The sequence below is a fragment of the Mesoplodon mirus genome (genome assembly GCF_964341445.2).
Source record: "Mesoplodon mirus genome assembly, chromosome: 4".
Taxonomy (NCBI): domain Eukaryota; kingdom Metazoa; phylum Chordata; class Mammalia; order Artiodactyla; family Ziphiidae; genus Mesoplodon; species Mesoplodon mirus.
The window spans coordinates 31,915,009-31,934,066 of NC_138979.1; the positions used below are offsets into that span (position 1 = coordinate 31,915,009).

A 19,058-nucleotide genomic window follows, 5' to 3' on the forward strand; every position below is an offset into this window, starting at 1 on the left:
TAGTTACTCACAGGGCATCAGGACTAACCATCTTTCCGATCATCATCACATAGGGTCCCAGATACTTGTTGACACCAAAGATGTCCAGGACACGGATGTACCAGAAGATGATATCCACGCAGTAGATCACGCGGCCATAGCCCATGTAGGGCTGCTTCTGTAGGCGGAGGATGGCTCCAATCATGAACATGGAAATGGCCACGAGGTCTGTGATGTTCCAATATTCCTGAAGCCACACTTTTATTTTCTGGCTGAGTTTACCGGGTTCTGACATGAGGATCTGTAAAGAAATACCAAAGAACAAAAAACAAGGGAGTGTGGTATTGGAAGACTTGTCTTAGAATCTTGGGACATTAGGACTGGAGCAGCATTCCAGGGCATCTGGTCCCCTTTCCTGCTCAAGACTTCTGAGTACTAATCTTCTCAGGCAGAAAAACATATCTAGAAAGGGAAATTCCACAAAGTCCTCTGTATTCCTAGAGTCAGGGTTTCACAAACTCTCAGGAAATGCCTTCTAAATTATGTCCCTCTGGCTGTAATTAAAGTAGCTGCCTTTTGATCCCGTTTCTAATTCTCTGGACACTTGCCTGTGAGCCCTCGTTCCAGAGTTAGTCCAGGAGGAAAACTCTAGAGCAGAGATAAACCTGTGTGGTCCCACAGAGGGGCAGTCCACCCAGGGGACGTGGCAGAACTGGGATGGGAAATGTTTATCAGCCAAAATTGCTTTGTAACTCAGAGATGGGAAGTCAGGGGAAAGCTGAACTTCATTTCCTCCTGCTTGAGAGCTTACCCTTTCAAAATCACCACTGATTAAAGGGACACTTTCTCAGAGCAAACCTGAAAATATTTAACAAGCAGCAGGCACGGGCACACTTAGAGCAAGCCCCACGTATGCAGCTATGGCGTGCAGCAGGGTGGGGGTCTTAAAAGTGGTACCCCTTTACTTACTGAGACTCTGGGGAGGTTCTGGGGACTCCAGAGGTGGGATGGGGTGGTGGCTATTTATGGGCCAACCCAGAAGGCGTTCACTAGTTTAACAACCTGTGCACTCTGACTGATAGCCGCCCACCCTCCTTCCTATAACTGGGGGTAAAGAAGAGTGTCAGCATATGGCTGATGCTCAATGAGCTCACGGTGTCCCTAGAGATGGCACGACAGGCCACTTGGGAAATCCCAGTTGTGAAGTGGGCAAAGTTTGAATGAAGCCCAGCTAGAAAAGAAACAGGAGTAGTAGGAGATGGGTTATAACATTTTAGATCTGGCACTCTGCGTTTCTCGGGCTGTCATCAGACTGACAGCCTCGAATTAGCTCTCCTGGGAAGAAGTTGCCAGTGATCATTTTTCAGTTCAGTGAAAGGTCACTGCTGATTGCAAAATAAGAATATTGGTTCTCTATCCGTGGGAGAAAGAATATGAAATTCTGCTGTGTGCTTTCTCAAGTTCACTTTTTCTTGGCTAGAAGCTTTCCCTTTATAAGCTGATATAAAGAATTAAAACTTGCAGATGACATTAGAAAGAAAAGGACCTGGCCCATATTTCCTCTGCTGCCTGCAGGGGTTGCCCTCTTGAAGGTACATGTTAGTTTCAAGTCTCCTGTGACACGAGTCTGCAAGAGGTGGTGTCTGTCCTTTTTCAACACTTCTTTGAAAATCCTGTTCCCTCTGTTTGCAGCAGTTGCCCTGGCAGCCTGCCCAGAGGCACTGGAGGCTTCCACCAGGTGGGTGCGCCCAGCCCCCATCCACTGCAGGTGCTGCTGTTTGGCTCCCACCTGACCCCTTGGGCAATTGCAGCCACTTTCCCAGAGATGCTGATGGCTGGCTGATGTGGGTACAAAAGTCTGTTCCTTTTGGTCAAAGTGGGACAGACTCTGCAGTATTAAATACACTCAGAGTCCCTGCAGGATTAGGCCAGGGACAGATTCCATTGAAGCCACACCTTGCTCAGCCCCGTCCTCTCCTCTGGTCTGGTCACCCTGTTGCCTCTCTCTGCTCTCCTGGGAGCTCTCCTTTAATAAAGCTCTTGCACAAGAATCCCCTTCTGGGTTGGAGGGAGGACAGTGTGCTTCAAAGTCCTGAGTTACAGGAGAAATGTCATCTCCTACATCTCCCTTTCTACTTCCAGCTCCGAGAAAACGGAGCCCAAATTTGTACCCAGTTGGAGTCATTGGTTTATCTCAGGTACCTGGCAGCATTTATGCTGCTTTTCTAGGCACTCAGACTTATTTTTATTACTAAACACCATCTATTCTGCCTTGTGTTTTGATTTCCAAGTTCAAATTCAGTTGGAAGCAGAGGTGTATAAATCTCAAGCAAGGGAACGGAATCAACTTGGGATTGTGACACCTCGAAAGAAAAGTTCCACGGTACTTGGGATTTGCACGATACGTTTTTAAAATAAGGAGCTACATCTGGGGACTTCCCTGGCGGTCCAGTGGCTATGACTCTGTGCTTCCACTGCAGGGGGCATGGGTCCGATCCCTGGTTGGGGAACTAAGATCCTGCACGCCCCACGGCCAAAAAAAAAAAAAAAAATTTTTTTTTTTTTTTAAAGAAGATACATCCGAATTGAAGTCAGTGGTGGGTGGGGCTGGGACAGGCCTTTGGAGCATCACCTCTCGAATTTTCTCCAGGGCCAGGCTCACGATATAGGAGATGACGATCCACTCCTGGAGGCAGGGCCAGCGCTCCATCCGCACCAGGATGACGTAGTTGAACAGCAGTAGGTAACCCAGGTAAGATATCTGAAAGGCAGAAACCGTGAACAGTGTCTGGGGAGGTCACATGCCTGAAAAAAGCTTTGGAACCCTATTTACATGTGGATACATCTTCTAAAACAAATTTTCATTTCCAGATGCACTGAATCCTTTAGAGGAAAACTTCCACTCACATCACCGGTGCAGGCAGAGGACTTTGAGGCAGATAGGGAGGCATTTTGTACTTTAGCGCAATATGGGCACTGACAGTCCATTCTCTAAATGAAGATGTATTTGTTGCCACTATCAGCCTCAAGGGGAAATTATAAAGTTGCACGAAATTATGATGAGTCGGGAAACTTTTAGTAGTTGACTGGTGTGCCCTCTACATTCCTGGGAATTGGAAAATGTTACTGACTCTTCCTTGCCTTGCAAATTTCCTTCTTGAACCTTTCCACTGCTGATGGATGTGGGAGGTTCAAAGGGAGGAGGCTGACAATGAGGTGTCTTCCCAGGTACACCCACCTGTCTTGAGGCCCCTCGGTCAGCCCTGATATGTCTGTGATGTGCTGTGCCCACAGCAGGGTGCCTATCCTTGTGGCATGTAGACTTGGGAGGGATATGGGAGTGAGCTATGAGGTGGAGGGAGGTGGTCTGAAGATGACCGAGGTTGATTCACCCTGAAGCTGTATGCACCACGGGTACAGGCCCCTTCTGAAGTCTTGGGGAGGTGGGGGGAGGGTGTATACTAGCAACTATATTTGTGATTTGCAGCCTTTTTTTTTTTTTTAAAGATGCCCCCCTCCTGATTGTTTAAGTTTTACCAGGATACAGGTAGCATCCCATGTATCCACTATCTAGTCTTTGCAGGAGGATTGGAGCAAGAGTTCTCAAAGTGGGGCTGCGCTGGGAACCCCTGGCAAGCTATAAAATGTGCGACCCCCTCCCCCCATCCAGAGGCAGCATTTAGAGGCCCTGGGGAGATGCCCAAGGCTCATCAGCCCCCTGGGCCCCCCCTCTTCATACGCATCTGTGGAGGCCAGGTATCTTCCTGGTCCTCAGCTGGTTCTGACCAGATCAGGTGGGCAGCTGTGGCTTTGGTGGTATCGCCAGATGTGGCTGCCAAAAGGTTGGGTGTCCAGGCTATAGTTGGCCTGGGTCCCCATGCAGCCCGCTGGGTGCCACGTCCCAGAGCTCTGCCTCTGCCTTCTGCCCTCCTCATCCATCACCCTGTCCATGGCTTTGGACATGGCCCCTCACCTCCCATCACCTGCTCGCGCCCAGTCACTAATGGGATTGCAGTGCCAGACGTGTGCTGCTGCTTTGGCATTTGGGACTTCCTGAGTATTGTCCCTCCCCCAAACTGCAGTGGTTGCAGGAAGCACAGCATGCCTGCCACCCCTGCTGGGACGGCCTGCACCTGAGCCAGTTTCCTCCAAAGCCTTCCAAGCTGCTCCAGTCTCCTCGCCCCACTTTTCCTGCCCATCCGCGTGCATAAGGCTGGACCACTCTTGTTCTGGGTGCACCGCTCTGCTGGAGCCGTCTAGACAGAGGCCACTGATGGGGCTGGAGGAGAGTGTGTGGTCACGAGGTCAGTGTGGCCTGCACTTGAGAGCGGAGATGCCTTGATTTGCTCCTCTATTCCAAGACTTCATGCTCTGGGTTCAACCCTACTCTTTGAGTAACCCCGTCAGTCTCCTGAAAAATGACATCTGTGAGCTTGCTCTCTAAATGCTAGTCATCTTTGTTCATTGTTGGAATAAAACTCTACTTCCCTAAGTTTGTATAACTAAAGACATTTGAAAAATCCTTCATCTTGAGCAAATAGAATATGACTATTTTGCTTTATGAAATGGTGTATTTGGGGCTAGGATGGCCACATTCCTATGTATAAATATATGACAAGATATCTATCTAGATCCAATTTTAGTTGAAGATTCTGAGTTAGTCCCACTTCTGTTTTCATAATTAATTTTAATCCATTGATTTTTAAAAAAACACTTTTTTTAAGCCCTTGACAATTTTCTTGATTCTGACATGTCTAAAACATGCTAAATGGTGAAGGCTAAGGGCGGGGAACTTACTGTGTAAAACCAGAACTTGACAATAGGAGCGTTGTAGAATTCACAGATCTTGGTCCCGATGGGAACACTTCTTTGCTTTTTTTGTTCGTTCTCCTCGTCCCCCTTTCTCGAGCCAGTGTCTGCATTCGCATCCTGGAAACAGAGCAGAGCACGTGGCAAGCAGGCTGCCAGATGGGAAACGCCTTGGACTCCAGCGCCATATTTAACAGACAGGTGCCTCAAAAATCAAGGATTATAAAAGACGCAGACGTAGAGAATGGACTTGAGGACACAGAGAGGGGGAAGGGTAAGCTGAGACGAAGTGAGAGAGTGGCATGGACATATATACACTACCAAATGTAAAATAGATGGCTAGTGGGAAGCAGCTGCATAGCACAGGGAGATCAGCTCCGTGTTTTGTGACCACCTACAGGGGTGGGATAGGGAGGGTGGGAGGGACACGCAAGAGGGAGGAGATATGGGAACATATGTATATGTATAGTTGATTTGCTTTGTTATAAAGCAGAAACTAACATACCATTGTGAAGCAATTATACTCCAATAAAGATGTTAAAAAAAAATCAAGGATTATAAAAATGTCCCCAATTCTTGCAGTTTCTAAATTCATGGCAAGAGAAATCACAACTATTTTGAAAATGAGAGTTGATGGATACTTTTAGAATCAAGGGTATCACTGACCATATTCTCCTCCTCTTTTTCTTTGCCGTCTTCATTTTCCTTGGATGTTTGATATGAAAAGTCATCACAGGTGCGAAATTCCAAAAGCAAGATGGTCGGAGGGAGAAGAATCCCCATGATAACCTAGGTATGATGAGAAAAGTGGATTTTTAAGCTATGGTAATTCTTGAAAATTTCCCCAGTATAGGCAAAAAATTTTTAATTATGATCTTCATTACTCAGTAATCTAGCAGCCCTGGAACAGGTCTATCTCTGCTCTGACGGTCTGTGGCTTATTCCGTTTGGTATATTGATAGAATTGCAGACACTGAGAAATTTAAGATCATCCACCAAATTTTTCTAGATGAACAGCAAGAGTATTGTGTGGAATCCTGACTTAAAAAGTGAAGATCTTTCATAGTGTTTCAAAGCAGGCAATTATTTAAAGTAAAATATAGTAAGTAAAAATAAATAAATAAATAAATAAAATGATACCTATAGTGAAGTAGACCAAAAATATTTTATATAGGGATAACTTAGATGTAAATGTGAATATATGGACCAAGAGTTGGAAGACAAACGTGACTCATGAATATAGGACTTACTTGGGCTCAGCCTAGACAGCAAAAGGATGGCCTAGCTGATAGATGGAAACCCTTGTCATTTTTGTCAGTGCCATACAGTGTGTCTCCAATACTGAACTCTGTCCCCAATGTTCAATGCTAATTTTTTAAAGTTTCCCCTCAGCAATCCATTATTAAGAATAACACAAAAGTGGGACTTCCCTGGTGGTCCAGTGGTTAAGACTTCGCCTTCCAATGCAGGGGGTGTGGGTTTGATCCCTGGTTGGGGAGCTAAGATCCCACATGCCTTGTGGCCAAGAAAACCAAAACATAAAAGAGAAGCAATATTGTAACAAATTCAATAAAGACTTTAAAAATGGTCCACATCAAAAAAAATCTTAAAAAAAAGAGTAACACAAAAGGGTTATTTCTACCATATACTAAAAATTATATTATAAAGCACCAATAATTAAAACAAAGTGGTAGAGGTGCACAAAGAGACCAAACAATAGAGCAGAATAGCAGGTCCAGAAAAAGATTCAACTACACATAGGCAATTAATTTGTGATACAAACACCACCTCCAATGGGAGGAGTAAAGATGACTATTTAATAAACTGTATTGAGAAACTGGGTGATCATCTAGAAAATAATTAGGTTGGATCCATATCTCACACATGCACCAGAATAAATTGCATCTAGCTCAAATATTTTGTGAAAGAAAAAAAGGAAGGGGGCACAGAGAGAAGATAAAACAACTAACAATCACCACATGAAAATTCTTTCATAAATGGAGAGTAGGAGAAAGCCTTTCTAATTAGGCTCCCAAATCAAGAAGGAATCAAAATAAAGATCAATATATCTGATACTGAAAAAAAATCACAAACTTCTGCACAATGAAAACATGCCTTAACCAAAGTAAAAAATAACTCTGGGAAAACATATTTGCTGCTCATGTGACAGGCAAAGGGCTAATCTTTCTAATTAGAAAGGATCTTCTAGAAGTCAAGAAGAAAAATTCTAACAACCCAGCAGAACAACGGGCAAAGGCAGTGAACTTAGGGACATTTGTACTGAGAGGAAAATGGGCTTGTCCCCACTCATAATAAGAGACATTCAAAGAAACTACACAGAGATCTCATTTTCTACCATTAGATTGGAATGTTTGCTCACACACTGTATTGGTGGAATTGTGGGAAAACAAGACATTCCCTACACTATAGGTGGACACCTCCACAGAGGGACAGCTATCAAGATTGCAAGTGCATATCCCCACGGGGCCACCAATTCCCCTTCTGGACATTTATATGGCAGATAAGTGAGATACAGTATGTGTCCAAGAGCACTCATGGTGGCAGTGAGTGTAGCACCCCCAGGCAGGAGTGACCTCCATGGCCTCACTGGGGACTGGCCATAAACTGTGGCCATTGACCATGAAGGAGAACTGGGGAAGCGGGTAAGAAAGAAGGAATATTCTGTGTCCCAGAGGAAGTGAAAAAGGAAGGTACAAAACAATAACGATGCCAACCCTAGTGAAAAGGAAAAAAAAAATAAGAATATTTACTTCATCATGAAAAAAAGGAAAAAAAGAATATTTATTCATAGTAGTTTATATATGGAAATATACATAAGAAACAAATATCAGTGGTTGCCAACGGGTAGAACAAGCCAAATGGGGGACAGGAGTTGGGAAGGAGACTTGTCACTTATACTTTAAAATAGTTTTAATTTTTTAATATGTGCATGTCCTTATGACCTATTCAAAGAATTAAATTAAAAAAAGAACAAACCATCCCTGCTTTAAAGTAATTATATATTTATGTTGTGAATTAAAAATGCTTGGAAGGAAATCTGATGCTTACAAATATTTATACCTTTGGGTAGACATTATATCTAAAAGTAGCATTAGGTAAAGAAGGAAATGATAGAAAAATACCCACTGGATTTCAAAGACTTAGCACAAAAAAAAGCATATAGACTATCTCACTAGTGATTTTTTTCCTTTCAAAAGCATGTTGAAATGATAATATTTTGTATATACTGGTTTAAATAAATATATTATTAAAATTAATTTCAACTGCTTCCTTTTTACTTTTTACAATGTACTTAAAAAACTTTTTGTAACTATTAAAATTTTTACTTTCTTAACTAGAAAATTTAAAGTGACATATGTGGCTTGCATTTTATTTCTGTTGGACAGCACTGCTGTAGACTCTATAGTTTAACCTTGCTCTTTAAAATTCTGGCATGTTTAAAAATTGCTTTTTAAAATATATGTTTCCTGGTTGTTTATGGGTTGAAGAGCTAGAACATTTGGACCTGTAGACTTCAACACGGAGTGGATTTGGGGATGTTCCTCTGCCCTTGTTTTCTCCTGCCACTTGGCAGCTGGATGCAGAGGCTGGACCAGACCCAGGTTGTTTTGTAAATTTTACTGAAGTAGGGTTGATTTACAATGTTGTGTTTAACGTCTGCTGCACAGCAAAGTGACTCAGTTATATATATTCTTTTTCATATTCTTTTCCATTATGGTTTATCACAGGATATTGAATATAATTCCCTGTGCTATACAGTAGGACCTTGTTGTTTATCCATCCTATATATACTAGTTTGCATCTGCTAATCCTAAACTCTCAAACCTTCCCTCCCCCACCCCTCCTCCCCCTTGGCAACCACAAGTCTGTTCTCTATGTCTGTGAGTCTGTTTCTGCTTTGTAGATATGTTCAGTATGAAGGTTACTAAATATAGAGTTGCCACATGATGTAGCAATCCCACTCCTGGGCATATATCCAGACAAAACTATAATTAAAAAGATGCATGCATCCCAATGTTCATAGAAGCACTATTTACAATAGCCAAGACATGAAAACAAGCTAAATGTCCATTGACAGATGACTAGATGAGGAAGATGTGGTATATATATACAATGGACTACTACTCAGCCATAAAAAAGAATGAAATAGTGCCATTTGCAGCAACCTGGATGGACCTAGAGATTATCATACTAAGCAAAGTAAGTCAGACAGAGAAAGACAAATACAATATGATATCACTTACACGTGGAATCTAAAATACGACACAAATGAACATATCTATGAAACAAAAACAGACCCAGGTTTGAGCCCTATGGCAAGACTGTAAATGGCATGTTCTTTCATTAAAAAGTATACCATTTCTCTTGGGCTTCCCTGGTGGCACAGTGGTTGAGAGTCTGCCTGCCGATGCAGGGGACACAGGATCGTGCCCCAGTCCGGGAGGATCCCACATGCCGCGGAGCGGCTGGGCCTGTGAGCCATGGCCACTGAGCCTGCGTGTCCGGAGCCTGTGCTCCACAACGGGAGAGGCACAACAGTGAGAGGCCCGCATACCACACACACACCAAAAAAAGTATACCGTTTCTCTTTTGGTGATGTTAGCAGCAGTTGATGTCAATTCATTAACTCACTGGGGTTGAAAATTGGTGCTGTTCTAATGCTATCATTTGGTTTCCATTTCTTGGCTGGAATAATTTTACAAAGAGATGTTTCCCTCATCTACTCAGTGGTTACCCAGTGGTTCAGTTCATATAGAAAATGCAGGATAAATGCTTGATTCTTTCCCCTTTATGTACCTGTTTTCAAGATAATGAATTGATTTCCTATCAGCTACTGAAGGTAACTAATTTTTCTTTTTTTAACTATTTCCTATTCCCACCAGCAGTGTAGAAGAGTTATAGTTGTTCCACATGCTTGCCAACACTTGGTATGGTCAGTCTTTTAATTTTAGCTTTTCTAGTGGGTGTGTAGTGCTATCTCATTGTGGGGTTTTTTTATTATAAAGTATTCAATTTAGTTAAACTAAAAAAATAAAAACCAGTTCACCCATTTCTCCCACCCCACCCTCACCCCTGCTTCTGTCAACAACCAGTCTGTTCTCTGTGTCTATGAACTTGCTTTTTGGTTTTTTTAGTTTTCACATGTAATAGAGATCATAATGTATTTGTCTTTCTCTGTCTGACTTATTTCACTTAGCACAATGCCCTCGAGGTCCATCCACATCGCAAATGGCAAGATTTCATTCTTTTTTATCGCTGAATAATATTCCATTTTATATATGTATATATATATAAAAGTATAAAATATACATTGTGTATATATAATAATATTCCATTGTGTGTATATATATCATTGCATACATATATATGTACACACACACACACACATATATATATATATCACAATTCTTTATCCATTCATCCATCAATGCACACTTAAGTTGTTTCCATGTCTTGGCCATTGTAAATAATGCTGCAATGAACCTAGGGTGCAGACATCTTTTCAAGTTAGTGTTGTTTTCTTTGGATAAATACTCAGCTGTGGAATTGTTGGGTCATATGGTAGTTCTATTTTTAATTTTTTGAGGAACCTTCATACTGTTTTCCATAGTGGCTGAACACCCACCAACATTCCCACCAACAATGCACCAGCGTTTCCTTTTCTCCACATCCTTGCCAAAACTTCTTTTTTCTTGCCTTTTTGATGATGGCCATTCTGAAAGGTATGAGGTGAGATCTCATTGTGGTTTTGATTTGTATTTCCCTGGTGATTTGTGATGTTGAGTATATTTTCATGTGCTTGTTGGCCATCTGTATGTCTTTGGAAAAGCGTCTATTCAGATCTTCTGCCCATTATTTAATTGGATTGTTTGTTTGTTTGTTTGTTTGCTTTTAAATTGTATGAGTTCTTTATATATCTTGGATATTATCCCCTTATCAGACATACAATTGCAACTATTTTCTCTCATTCAGTACGTTGCCTTTCACTTTGTTGATGGTTTTGTTGGCTGTGCAGAAGCTTTTTAGTCTGATGTAGTCCCACTTGTTTATTTTTGCTTTTGTTGCCTTTGCTTTTGGTGTCAGATTAAAAAAAATCATCACCATGTCAAGGGCTTATGTTTTCTTCAAGGAGTTTTATGGTTTTAGGTCTTATGTTCAAGTCTTTAATCCATTTTGGGTTAATTTGGGGGTATGGTATAAAATAGTGGTTCAGATTCATTGCATGTGGCTGTCCAATTTTCCCAACATGATTTATTGAAGAGACTATCCTTTCCCTATTGTATATTCTTGGTTTCTTTGTCATAAATTTATTGACCATATATGCATGGGTTTATTTCTGGGCTCTCTATTCTGTTCCATTGATCTATGTTCCTGTTTCCATTGTTTTAATTACAATAGCTTTGTAATAAGGTTTGAAATCGGGAAGCATGAAGCCTCCAGCTTTGTTCTTCTTTCTCAAAACTGCTTTGGCTATTGGGAATCTTTTTGGATCCACATAAAGTTTAGGATTGCTTGTTCTATTTCTGTGAAAAATGCTATTGCAATTTTAATAGGGATTGCATTAAATCTGTATATTGCTTTGGGTAGCATGGACTTTTTAACAATATTAATTCTTCTAATCCTTGAGCATGGAATATCTTTCCATTTATTTGTGTCTTCTTCAATTACTTTCATGAATATCTCATAGTTTTCAATATACAGGTTTTCACCTTCTTGGTTAACTTTATTCCTAGGTGTTTTATTCTTTTTGATACAACTGTATATGGGATGACTGTTTTCTTAATTTTTCTTCCTGATAGTTCTTTATTAGTGTATATGTTTACTTAAAAATATTGTTATGAACTCATGGATTTGAAGATATTTGCTATTCATTGCTATTAGTAATAGTATTGAAAGTCAAACTGTCCTGTTCGTTTGGCCAGTGGAAGCCTCTTCATGTTTGCTCCTGGGTCCCCCTGATCTGACCCTAGGGGTCCTTGATAGCTTCTTTAACATCTGGTATGTCAACTATTCTGGGCTCATCTTGTACATATCCTGCTACAGACCTGGAATCAACCATTTCTCCAAGAAGTTCTGGCTTCAGTGAATGGGAAATGATATTTCAAGGCCACATTCTGGGCACTAGGAATGTTCATGCTTTTGGGTAGGTCTTTGTTTCTAAGCTTTTCATTGGCCAGAGCTGGAATGAATTCATATTGATGCTTCCAATTAAGTACTATAGGCTTTTCTGCTTATCCTCTTCCAGATTCCATCTGTGTTTCCTTTTCTTCCACACCAAGTCCTAGTTCTCACAGACAGAGGGGGGTGACAGAATTAAAATATCTCACTGTTACTCAGTTGCTTTAACTTAACAGTTTCAGAATAATGATGTTAATACTACCACTATCAATTATGATTACTGAAAAGTTACACTTTTTTTTTGCACAGGTGCTCCCCATTCTCCTCTCATTTTTATTTTCTTATTTGATTTTATTTTTTTAAAAAGATATAATTTTTTAAAGTTTTGGCTGCGTTGGGTCTTCGCTGCTGCGCACGGGCTTTCTCTAGTCGCAACGAGCAGGGGCTGCTCTTCATTGAGATGTGTGGGCTTCTCCTTGCTGTGGCTTATCTTGTTGCAGAGCACAGGCTCTAGGCGGGCAGGCTCAGTAGTTGTGGCTCACGGGCTCTAGAGCGCAGGTTCAGTAGTTGTGGCACACGGGCTTAGCTGCTCCGCGGCATGTGGGATCTTCCCGGACCAGGGCTCGAACCCATGTCCGCTGCATTGGCAGGTGGATTCTTAACCACTGCGCCACCAGGGAAGTCCCTCCTCTCATTTTTAAATGGTTCTATTATATCTATATTATCAGAACATATAGCTGTTATATACTATTTTCTCTCCCACTTAACTGTCACTTAGTTTTAACACTACAAGTAAATATGTATCTGATGCTATCAGCCCTGTTGCTGATGCCTCTCTGGTTATTTTGGTTGTTGGAGATTCTTTCTCTAGCAGATTCTTCAGAAAGTGCTCATAGGAACAATATTTCCCTGAGTTCTTGCCTGTTGGCAACATGTCATGTGTACGCTTTATATTTGACCATCACTTTTGCTAGATATAAAATCTTTGCCTCAATTTTCTTTCTGGGAGTATTTTGTTGTTGCTGTTGTTGTTGATGTTGTGGTACACGGGCCTTTCACTGTTGTGGCCTCTCCCGTTGCGGAGCACAGGCTCCGGACGCGCAGGCTCAGCGGCCATGGCTCACGGGCCCAGCAGCTCCGCGGCATGTGGGATCCTCCCAGACCGGGGCACGAACCCGTGTCCCCTGCATCGGCAGGCGGACTCTCAACCACTGCGCCACCAGGGAAGCCCTCTGGGAGTATTTTTATATGATACACACCATTTTTGGGGGGGACATAAATGGTTGCTATTGAAAGTCTGATGATAATTGAATTTTTTTCCCTTAGAAGTCACTTGATTTTTTTTTTTTTTTGCCTAGAAACTCAAAGAATTTTTTTTTCATTAAAATCCAATAACTTTATTAAAGTGTGTCTTGATGTTGGTTATTCTGGATTGATGTCCTCATGTTCCCAGTGTGTTTTTTAAAATATATATTTTCATATCATTTGTCTTCAAGAGAAATTTTTGAATTCTAGTTTGAGACACTTGCTTCTATTTCTGGTTTTAGCTGTTATGGATACTTTCATATTTTTAGCAACATAGGCAATATCTTATGTTGCTATTTCTTTGTTAATTTAAGTACTATCTATCTTAGTCATCTAAATATCTATTGACATCCTATTGTTTTAGATGAGACTTTATCTTAATTTATCTCCTTCTCCCTCTGCTCCCGTTTTTAACAACCGCATCAGTATTTTCAGTTCCTATGAAGTTACCTTTGTAACTTTACACAATAAACTGGAATCTTCACCTCTTGTTTCAACAACTCTTGACAGTTCTGATTCCCCACTTTACAATATGGGGATATTATGCTGTTTACCCCTCTCTCTTCCCCTTCCCACCAGCCAACTTTTCTTAGCTGTACCTTTACTTTCATAGTTTCATACTTGATAACCTTTGTATTATATTTAGGATTTATATTTAGGTCTTCAATACTCTGTCTACTGGATTATTCTAAAATACTGAAGATCAATAAAAAGCATTTACATTTTTATTACCGTATAAAATACTGTCTATTGTACAGCCACATGGCGTGCTGTGATTGCAATTTTAATGTAGAATTTTGGTGGTACTAGAGAAACCTGATCATGGTATCAAAGGTCAAATGGTCTCTTTTACCTTCTACCAGTCACTCAAAAATTGTACCAAATTTTAATTTAAATCATAACCGAGCCTTAACTTTTGTGTGCAGTTTTTTTGTTTTCCCTGGTATTTGATTCTACTTCTATTTTCTCATTAATGATTATGAACTCTTTTTGTTTCCCTAACCCATACCCCTGATACTTTATAGCATCTTAGTCACTGCATCTATTTGTTGGAATCATTTCTATTCTTCTGTGTACTTTCTTCTTGCATATTACTGACTCTTTGCACTCATTTCATCCAACTGCTTTTTCATATGTGGATTTTTAAAAACTGGGGCTTGTTTCTTGCATTCCACATCCCCTGTGTTCTTGTAATTTTGAACGCTTCTTTCAGTGGAATACCTGCTGAAGTACTTTTTCTGAAGGAGTAAGTAGAAAGTATATAACTTGAATCTTTGTCTATCTTAAATAGATATCCTATCCTCATGTTTAAAATAGCTGGACTGGGTAAAAAAAAAAAAAAATCCAGGTTCCAAATCCTCTCAGAACTATGAAGGCCTTGTTTCAGTGCCTTCTAGGTTTCAGTATTATTAACGGAAAGTCTGATGCCAACCTGATGTTCATCCCTTTGTAGGAAACCTGCTCTTTTAAAAAAAAATCTTCAGGATCTTCTCATTATTCTTGATATTCTGAAAACTATTTATTAATATCCAAACTTATGTATAATATCAGCTTAGTGCATTGTGTATAATTGGGCAATTAGGCATGACATTTATATTTTGTTTTTTAAGAAAGAAATGGAAATTTTTATTCAAGCCAAATTTGAGGATTATAACCCGGGAAAAGCATCTCAGAAAGCTCTGAGAATGGTTTCCAACATATTTTAAAGAAACGAAGTGCCTTCTGTATGTCCGAACCCTGATACCCAGGATAACATATATGGTCTTTTCTTTATCTTCATAGCAATCCCATGAGCTCAGTATAATATTGCCATCACAGAGTAGGTTATCTGAAAATTAGAATCTCTCCTTAAGATAACCTAGTCATTAACAGTAGTAAACAGCAGAGCTGGGATTTGGTCTCAGTACAATTTTCTATCCCCTAAATCCTTTTCAAACACTTTCATAGCTTCATATTCTCTCATAAACCCTATAGAATGAAAACATTGCCAATTAAAATGATATCAGACAGCCACCTAAGTGTCCATTGACAGATGAATGGATAAAGAAGATGTGGTGTATATACACAGTGGAATATTATTCAGCCATAAAAAAGGATGAAATAATGCCATTTACAGCAACATGGATGGACCTAGAGATTATCATACTAAGTGAAGTAAGTCAGACAGAGAGAGACAAATATCATATGATATTGCTTATATGTGGAATCTAAAGAAAGGATACAAATGAACTTATTTATAAAACAGAAATAGACTCACAGACATAGAAAACAAACTTGTGGCCACCAAAGGGGAAGAGGGGGAGGGATAAATTAAGAATTTGGGATTAACAGGCACAAACTACTATATATAAAATAGATAACCAACAAGGACCTCCTGTATAGCACAGGGAACTCTACTCAATATCTTGTGATAACCTATAATGGAAGAGAATGTAAAAAAAAGAATATATATATATATATATATATGTATAACTGAATCACTTTGCTGTACACCTGAAACTAACACAACCTTGTAAATCAATTATATTTCAGTAAATTTTTTTAAAAAGTAAAACAAAACGATATCAGACAATTTCAGAGTTATAAGGGCATCTATAGAAATAGAGCTCAGGTGTCTGCTTTAGTGGCAGGTGGCTGGTCCAGGGATGCATGACTAGTTAAGGTGGACTCCAAGTCTGTAAGCCAGTCATGCTGCAGGTCAAGCTCTGGCGATAGACCACCTGGATTCAGGAGCCAGACCCATGCCTTGCAGCTCAGATCCTATCCCTTAATCTTGAAGCTTCAGGTTCTCCTGTAAGACAAGGATTGCCATGGCGTCTACTTCCTGGGGTCGTTCAGAGTCATGGATGAAATAAACCACAGCAAGTGCTTAGCTCAGCCAGGCAGGGAGTCAGAGCTCACGGGTGTCACTTGTCACTATACCGTGCTTACCAACCATGTCACACATACCTTCAGGCCAGGGTTTTTCCTCATCCGCAGCCTTCCCATCCACATGTCAGTCAGCAGCATCTGGCTGCAGGTGTGGGCGATGAAGTCCCGATGTTTGGCTGCGACAGCCAGTTTGAGGCAGGTTGAGTTGCTCCAGTTTTTCAGCTCGTAGGTCAGCAGTTTCATGGCGATCTGCTCGTCATGCTTGTAGGACTGGTCCAAGAGCTCCACAGCAAGCTGGCCAAAGTCTCTGTAGAGACAGAAATGGGAGCAGGGTGGTCACATGCTCTTCATTAGAGAGCTGTGTCCACGGGGATGTCATGGAGCCACAGGACACAGAGTCTTTGACTCCCTGTCCTCTGGGAGCTCCAGGGGATGTCCCCAGAAGGGACAGCCAGGGGCCAGGGTCCTTGCTTAGCCATGTCAGGGGCTGACTGCTCTTGCTGTAGATGGAGCTTTAGGTGGATCCCAAGTCTGCCCCTCAGGCCCCAGGGACAGAGCAAAGACCAAGTCCCTTCCCTCAGGCATTCACGGAACAGGGATGCAGATGGAAAAGATGGCAAATGAGAGTTTGAAAACAGCGCCTGTGGGACTGGAAGTCAGAACAGTGGCCATCCTTGGTGCAGGGGAGAGGTGGACATTGAAAAGGCCTCCAGGAGGGCTGGTGGCACAGGTAGGGTCCTGTTTCTTGAGGGTGCTGGTCAAAGTTGTGTGTTGTGTTTGTGAATAGTCATCAAGTTGCATGTTTTGCACATGTGCCTTCTCCCGTATGAGTGTAATACTTCAGTGACACATGGGTTACAAGAGCGCTCTCAGTGCTGTGAAGGAGACAAGGTCTAGTTGCCATGGGGACCCAGAGCAGGGAGGACCAATTGCTGGAGGTGGGGGAGGGGGAGTGATGGGAACCAAGTGGCAGATGGAGAAGGGGACACAGGTGATTTGTGAACATAAGGTGTATTCCCTTTCCACATGACCCTGATGCGAGGATTTAATGATAGTCATGAACATTTCTTGTTCCTTCAACTTTCTGTGTGGCATCGATGTGATTAAGGTACAGTCCTACAGGGATCACCTTTCTTTGCTTTTCTTTCTCCATTTTATAGAAGATTTGATGCCAGTTCTGAGTGGAAGGATGAAAAAGGGAGGCATTACTTGCAGGGGATGGAGACGCAGACTCTGCAGTATCTTCTGGCCTCAGGCCCCACAGGCTGCAGGGGGTCACCACGAGGGTCCTCTAGGAAGCAGAGGGACAGGGCTTGCCAACAGTTGGAGGCAGGGGAACGCCTCCCTATTTGTACGAGTCTTGAATGCCTGATGTTTAGAAGTCAGCTAGTGATTTTAGAAATCCAGTCCGAAAGATAAGCAGGGTGCTTCACAAAACAAAGATATTACATGTTGGCAGAGGGACCTGTGTACAATTCAAGTTCACATGTCTGTAAAGTTGCACGGGACTTTGGTTTCTGATTCCACACATAAGGAACTTGGAAGTTGCCACTCTATCCTAATAAAAAGTAAAAAAGCTCAACAAACTCAAAATCCACAACTTTTCTAGATTCATCAGAGAATTGAGGTCACAGGGCAAATTGCTGTCCACCAAACTGGAAAGACAGAAAGCAGATACTGAGAATCACAACTTAATGGAGCACAAACCCGGGGAACCAGCACCGGGTTGGAAAACCTGAACTGTAATTGACAAATTTCTGGAGGCCCCGTGAGGACAAGTCTGCAAGTTAATAGCTCCGGGTGGCCCAGGCTTAGAGAAGTGTCCACATTTTTGTGAGTTTTACCTCCAGGAGCCCCACCAAGTTCTCACAGAGAAGATGGGGGAAGAATCCTCTCATGCTGCCATCTGGGAGAGGGGAAAGGGTGCATTCTGAACTATGCCCAGAGCACTCTGTTCTTCATAACAAGGCCAGCCCTCGGGGGAAACTGGCTAACCAGAGCTTAACCTATTGGTGTTTTATCAGAGCCTAACTGAACTAGAGGGAGGGAAATACCCAACTCCAGCCCCCTGTAGCCGTCCTAAGGGGGGGAAATCCAGAGGTACTTGTGAAGGTCAAGTCCAAGGGCACAGGTTCACTAAGGTTGTTTCCTTATGAAAACTGGTCTCATTGTCTTTGCACTAAAATTGTGTTTCCCAGAAACAGAATCATGGACATAGAGAACAGACCGGTGGTTGCCAAGGGGGGAGGGAGGTTGGGGTAAGCTTTCATATATAGAATGGATAAACAAGGTCCTACTGCATAGCACAGGGAACTATATTCAATATCCTGTGATAAACCATAATGGAAACAAATATTAAAAAAAAAGAATGTGGGGCTTCCCTGGTGGTGCAGTGGTTGAGAGTCCGCCTGCCGATGCAGGGGACACGGGTTCGTGCCCCGGTCCAGGAAGATCCCACATGCCGCGGGGTGGCTGGGCCCATGAGCCATGGCCACTGAGCCTGCGCGTCCGGAGCCTGTGCTCCGCAACGGGAGAGGCTACAACACGAGAGGCCTGCGTACTGCAAAAAAAAAACCCACAAAAAAACCCCCCAAACAAACAAACAAACAAAAAAGAATGTGTGTATATATATATATATATGTATGTATATATATATGTATATGTATATGTATGTATATGTATAACTGAGTCACTTTGCTGTACAGCAGACATTACCACAACATTGTAAATCAACTATATTTCAACAAAAAACATATATTGATTAAAATTGGGTTTCCATAGTTTCCACCAGAAGGCAGTCAACAAAAACAATGAGAGTCCAGAATGCCTCAGAGAGACAGAAGGAAAAATACTGACACAATGGACAAAGCACTTGATGAACAAGCTTTAAAGGTAATTGTACTTAAGTGAGAGATACATTTGCCACCCTTCCCAGCAAAGGGACAGTGCTCAGG

At 41.7% G+C, this 19,058-nt stretch overlaps 1 protein-coding gene across 1 annotated transcript in view; it reads right to left on the bottom strand.

Moving 5' to 3' along the window:
* TRPM1 (transient receptor potential cation channel subfamily M member 1) overlaps window positions 1-19,058 on the bottom strand; it is a gene marked incomplete at its 3' end in the record, with an annotated part of 134,934 nt that overhangs the window by 16,533 nt on the left and 99,343 nt on the right. Inside the window, exons 17-21 of the mRNA XM_082618305.1 lie at window positions 16,183-16,411; window positions 5,455-5,577; window positions 4,777-4,908; window positions 2,612-2,740; window positions 29-280 (exon numbers count right to left, since the gene is read on the bottom strand). Of these exons, the coding sequence (XP_082474431.1) occupies window positions 29-280; window positions 2,612-2,740; window positions 4,777-4,908; window positions 5,455-5,577; window positions 16,183-16,411 (865 nt within the window). The remainder of the gene's footprint in view (window positions 1-28; window positions 281-2,611; window positions 2,741-4,776; window positions 4,909-5,454; window positions 5,578-16,182; window positions 16,412-19,058) is intronic.